At 44.7% G+C, this 6280-nt stretch overlaps 1 protein-coding gene across 1 annotated transcript; it reads right to left on the bottom strand.

Moving 5' to 3' along the window:
- Window positions 1–2304: 2304 nt before the first annotated feature.
- On the bottom strand, window positions 2305–5988 carry KCNA4 (potassium voltage-gated channel subfamily A member 4). Its single transcript, XM_071455231.1, has one exon. It carries the CDS (start codon window positions 5196–5198, stop codon window positions 3237–3239), a length of 1962 nt encoding a protein of 653 aa, XP_071311332.1. The 5' UTR covers window positions 5199–5988; the 3' UTR covers window positions 2305–3236.
- Between the last annotated feature and the right edge of the window lie 292 nt (window positions 5989–6280).

The raw sequence follows: 6280 nt of genomic DNA, 5'->3' as shown, positions 1-6280 counted from the left end.
AATTAAAGGGTTTCTCTGGCACACAATTTCAACCAAAGTAATACTGAACACAAATTTCTATTTCTTAAAGCACTTGGGATATTTGGGGTTTAGCATGTTAGTGGTGGGACTTTGGCATGATAAAACTATATTGTGACTGGACCAACAGATAGCTGAAAAATCAAATGATAAACCCAAGTTGAGCTATTTGCTTCCACTCTGGAATGCACAATTCTTTCTGTGATTCAGAATGCTGACAGCACAACCTAGCACTGAGCTCTATAGATCCTATTTATCATGACCAAGCATTTATTCACTGCAGGAGGCCCCAGCATTACCTGAGGACACACCCAGAACGTTGCTCTGCCAACTGCTAGGAGCCCCTACAGTGCTGCTCTGAAAACAGCCCAGCATGGACACTGCACACTTGGTTAAATTAACAGCTGAGTGTTTGAAGAAGTTAAGATTACTTTTTTTTTAAAACAGTCGTGTATCAAGGAAACAGAGCAAAAAACCAGTTTGATATTAATAGCAATCACTATTCTTTTGTGTTACCTATAGAAGACAAAACCAGCAGAGACCGTAACGAAGAACAGAACTGTAAATGAAATTGATGATGTAACAAACTGCATCTTCTTGCACTCCTGAACAGGAGTTTGTCAGCATCTGGTCTCAGCTGTTTATTAAAGCACTCCCCTCATGCTGAGCTCCCTGGCTACAGCATGAATGCATTTTCCAAGTGATTCAAAGAGTTTTCTCCTTTCCATCAGAGGTCTGAAATCCCACCTCTCATGAACCACCTCCCCTTCCAACCAGTCAATGCTGCAAACACGTACTACTTATTTTCCCTAAGTTCTTTATTTACCTGCTTAGTGTTTCTTTCACTCCTAGCTCGTTGCCATGGTCCCAGGCACTCAATGCTCTCTGGTGTTAGACAGAACTAGGACCCTGCCATTCAGCAAGAGAACCCTTGTGCCCTTTAGGCCATTAACTGCTAGCTGTGAAAGAAATACTTCCAGTTACAGGTTTTATAGAACACTCATCCTCACTGCTGATGTTGCCCCCATAGAAAAAAAGTATTTAGCACGTTGAAGTCGGGTCAGCTGGAGTGAAATGTAACATTAAATTTTGGCAAATGCCTATGTATAAAATCACTGAGTCACTTCATTCAAAGCACAGCTGGAATTGACACCACCACAATAAAAAGGAGCTCTTTTTAATGCTTCACATCAAAAATATAGTGAAGCCTGCTCAGTGTTTTTAAATTAGGAATCAGACACTTAAACACACATTTTGAAGCAGGGCTCAGCACAACGCAGTCTTTTGTGTGTTGCCTTTTTTTTTATTTTTCTGCAATGCAAAAGAAGACAAGCAGAGAAACTTTTCGAAGAGACTCACAGAAAAACTATGAAGGCAAAACCCAACCATTAAAGAGAAGCCTGTGTCTGCAGCTCTGTTTGGTGCCACTGGATTCAGCAAACAAGGCTTATCATGTGTAATATCATGGATGCCCAATTCAGAGTGCATCTGTTGTTGCTGTAAGTCAGTCACCAACAAGTTCTCCCCGCAAAAAACCCTCCATCTCCACTCAGCTTTAAATGAACATTGCAAGCTACTGTAATTCTGTGGTGTTGGTAAGTCCTTTTTCCTTCCATAACATCCTGTCCCAGACCTTAAAGTGCATATGCCAATTTGGTTCAAGTTTTATAATCTGGAATGTTCCACAGTGCCTCTTCAAAAACAGTGACAGATTAATTGTGCCTTCCCTCAGTAATGGCAAGTCTGAAAAAACCTTGTTCTGAATCTATTATTTATGTTGTTTGCAGCAATATCTTACCTATCTCATTCTGGACTCTGGAATATACTGCAGGCCAGCTAATCTTTACCTACCTGAACTTCCTAGGAAGGGCAGTGGGAGGTTTTGACACATAGCAAAACATAGCTGGGCTAAAAATCAGTGAAGAGAAACCATGGAATGCTTTCACAAGGACTCCATGGGACCCAATATGTTCATTTTGAAACCCAAAATGCCTGGTTTAGATCTTAAATGTTGCTTCAAATATACATGGGTGAAAGCTGTAATCAAGGGGAAATGCAGCACCAATAATAGCACATTATTAAAAGTCAGCAATTCTCAATTGTCAGCACTGTAACAACTGTCTTATTATTTCTACCTGCTCCTCCCATACACCAAATTTCCTCAATACTGACAAAGTGCATGTACTAATCATAGACTCTGAATGCTAAATTAAGCAGAAAAAGAAAAAAAAATATAAATTAGGTTGGTATTTCTTAAGGGCATCAGTAGAAAACACCGATTTCAAATAATTTTGATTAGAAAATTTTACTTCACAATCCTTTTCCAGATCACAGATATTCATAATTAAAAAGTGTATGGAATTGATGTCATGTCAGCTGTTTTGCCATCAGCATCACAGAGAAAGAAGAAACAACAAAATATGATGCAGAATTCACTCTCCCAATGATTGTCATTGAACTATTACATTAGTAAACATTCACAGTATGAAGTCTCTTTCAATATATCTCCAGCATATAAAGTAGTGCAAAAAAGCATTCCAGTCATTTTGCCTTTGCAGTCAGACCAGGTTTAACAATTCTCTTACTTCATTTCTTTCATTATTAGACAACAAATGCTGCAATGCCTCCAAAGAGAGTTATAAAAATAAACAATTTCTGGAGGGTCAACAGCCTTTCCAAAGTAAATTTCCAGTTAAAAACAAGCATTATAGATTTCAAGAAAAAAAAATTTAGATCTATCTTCTGTAGAATATCTTTTTACAATAAATTTACCATTTGAAAAACAATGACTATGGTATCCAATGATTTATGGTAGCTGCTATTAAAGCACTGATAAATAGATAAATGACTACCAAACTTCATTGTTTCTTACATAGTAAATACCTCTGAATGCCAACTTTTACCACAGAGCTGTTTTTAGTGATGTCGACAGTTCATGCACCCACTTTAAAACTGACTTGGTTTTAATAAATTTTTCAGCCTCATGTGCAAAACACTTGCATTCTAATAAAAATATAAAGTCTGAAAATTTATCAGATCTAGCAATCCTTTCCTCAAGTTGTACCACTTACTTGATATGTAATACATGTTCAGCAATGCTTTTTATTTGTATTTAACCATTAAATGGCATACTACTGTATGCTGCAGACTCTTGTTTGCATATTTCGTTATTTTCACTGCACTCTTTAATGCATAAATATATTTGGAAACGCTCAAAACTACACATCAGTTTCCACAGAATTTGAATTTACACAGTTTTTCTTCTCTGACTCACTGCTATTCCCCGTGTCCTGACTTTTAGTCTCCTTTACACAAAGAGATTCTTTAACTCCTTCTTCCATCTCCAAATACTCTGATTTATCCTCTGTGGACGAAGATGATGCGCTCCTAAATTTCTTCAGTAAATTTGTAGGGAGGTAAGGGCAACTGACAGCATTTTGCATCATCTGCGTGTGCTCTTCGTTCTCAGTTTCTCTGTGGTAGAAATAGTTAAAATTGGAGACAATCACTGGCACTGGTAAAGCAATGGTTAACACTCCTGCAATGGCACACAGGGACCCGACTATCTTCCCGCCCACGGTGATGGGTTTCATGTCCCCATAACCGACCGTAGTCATGGTCACTACGGCCCACCAAAAGGCATCTGGGATGCTTTGAAAATGGGTGGCAGGCTCGTCAGCTTCTGCAAAGTAAACAGCACTGGAAAACAAAATGACTCCGATAAAAAGGAAGAAGATGAGGAGGCCAAGTTCCCTCATGCTGGCCCTGAGCGTGTGACCCAGGATCTGCAAACCCTTGGAGTGCCTGGAGAGCTTGAAGATGCGAAACACCCTGACCAGACGGATGATCCTCAGGATGGCAAAGGACATGGCCTGCTGGCTGCCCTGCTCCTGCGCCAGGTCCGTGCCCAGGGTGATGAAGTAAGGCAAGATGGACACAATGTCTATGATGTTCATGACGTTCTTGAAGAAGTGTGCTTTGCTGGGACACGCAAAGCAGCGCACTGTAAACTCAAAGGAGAACCAGATGATGCACACGGTCTCTACAATGAAAAAAGGGTCATTGAAGATGGTGTGCTCCCCGGCGTCCAGGCGGAGAGACTCGTTGGAAAGCCCCTTCCCTAAGCTCAGGGACATGACGAATTCCTTGTCATCTCTGAACTCTGGTAAAGTCTCCAGACAAAAGATGACGATGGAGATCAAGATGACCAAGACAGAGACAATGGCAATGCCTCTGGCTGGACTGGAGCTTTCCGGGTACTCAAACAGCAGCCAAACCTGCCTCTTAAACTCATTCTCCGGCAAAACCTTTTCCTCTTCCTCCTTGACAAAACCTTCATCCTCCCTGAACTTGAGCATGGCCTCCTCCCCAAGCTGGTAGAATTTCACCTCCTCAGAGAAGATGTCAAAGGGCACATTGACCGGCCTCTTCAGCCGCCCACCGCTCTGGTAGTAGTACAGGATGGCGTCAAAGCTGGGCCGGTTCCTGTCGAAGAAGTACTCGTTCCTGAGAGGATCAAAGTACCTGCCCCGCTTGGCTGGGTCCCCCAGCAGGGTCTCCGGGAACTGAGCCAAGGTCTTCAGCTGGGTCTCGAAGCGCAGCCCCGACACGTTGATCACCACGCGCTCGCAGCACTCGTACTCGCTGTAGCGGACGGAGCTGTAACCCCCGGGGCCTCCCCCATCATCAGGCGGCTGGTCCGAGTAGGAAAACTCATCCTCCCCATAGTCATCGCTGTAGTAGAGCTTCCCTTCCTCCTCGTCGTCTTCATCCTCGTCTTCGTCCTCCTCCTCCTCCTCGCTCAAGTCCTTCAGTATCCTCTCCTCGGAACCACTGAGCGGCAGCAGCTCGGAGCAGGGAAAGGAGGCCCCACACTCCCTGCTGCCCAGGTGGTGGCTCCTCTTCTTGCCCTTCTTCCTCCTCTTGCCGCTCTGCCGGCGGGGCAGGCCGCGTGAGGAGGAGGCCCCGCGGGCCTGCTCCTGGTGGTAGTGGTGGTAGGGCCCCCCTCCGCCCGCCGCCCCACCTTCCACCGCCGCCGTGGCCGCCGCCACGGCCGCCGCCGCCGCCGCCCGGGACTGGGCCAGCCGCTCCCGCTCGCGGGCCCGCGCCTGGGCCGCGTATCCGTAGGGCATGTGGGTGTTGCAGCCGGAGCTGTCGGCGCTCACCATGGCGACCTCCATCCTGCAAGTCTTGTTTTGGTTTGTGGGCGCTCGCCCTGACGAGGTTTTGGGCTATTTACAGCGGGACTTTCCAAGCTGGGAAGTTCAAAGCCATCTGCGTTCGGAGGGCGGTCACCTGCCTGTCGAGCGGGGCAGTGTGGTTGTAGCACTGAATCTGCACTTTGGAAAACTACAGAGCCACATCTTCCTGTTCTCTGGAAGGTTTGACACAAACTACTGCTTTGCTAATGAGAAAAGATGAAATTCTCAGATTGGACCAGAGAACAGCTGCGACCTTGTTCTTCCATCCACCAAGCCCCTTTATTTTCATTTATCTCCTGCAGCCATCACAGCTGTACCTGATCAGAATCATGACTGCCTCGCAGGCTATAAAGGCTGCATTCCTCAGAGAAAAAAAAGTATGCAAACCAAAGAGTACCTGTCTCCACAGACGGTTTTAGCTCATCATTGAAACCAAATGCAAATAGTCTCTTTCCTCATAATTTGTTCCCGGTAATGCTTTGGCCTAGCACACTTACTGTTTAATGTCATTTCTTGGAGAGCTGAAGTTAATTCCAGCCATCACTTCATTTACACAGTGAGGAGGTCTTTGCAAATCCTTTCTTCAGCCTGTCAACAATGCCTCAAACCTGGGAGCAGCACCCAGGGCATCAGCAGCAGCGGTAAGAGGAGGAGGAGGCGATGGAGGAGGAGGAGGAGGAGGAGATGAAGACTGAGAAACTGGCTCTGAGGTCCCCATAGGACACAAGGGAGTGGATGGGTCACCCTTTGGTTATGGTCATGCAGAAGAAGCACTTAACCTGAGGCACATGCACAAACACACAAAAATAAACAAAACAAAAAGGGAAAAGATTGGATTGTTTTCCTAAAAGGTCACACTGATCAAATGAAACTGTGTCATCTATTACCATGGCATTCAAATCTTCTCCTGCCCACACTATTCACACTTCTACATTACACACACGCCCACATCACATGCACAGAGATTTTGAACGACTCCGTGGGTAAGGATGTGGGTGGGTATGTCACATATATATGGAGATAGATACAAAATCCCCACCCATATAAGCACTTGCATCCAT

The sequence above is a fragment of the Agelaius tricolor genome, unplaced genomic scaffold, assembly GCF_023055355.1.
Source record: "Agelaius tricolor isolate 1412-34295 unplaced genomic scaffold, bAgeTri1.0.p SCAF_46, whole genome shotgun sequence".
Classification (NCBI taxonomy): Eukaryota; Metazoa; Chordata; class Aves; order Passeriformes; family Icteridae; genus Agelaius; species Agelaius tricolor.
The sequence above is the reverse complement of the archived record's forward strand: the minus strand, read 5'-3'. Positions and strand labels throughout refer to the sequence as shown.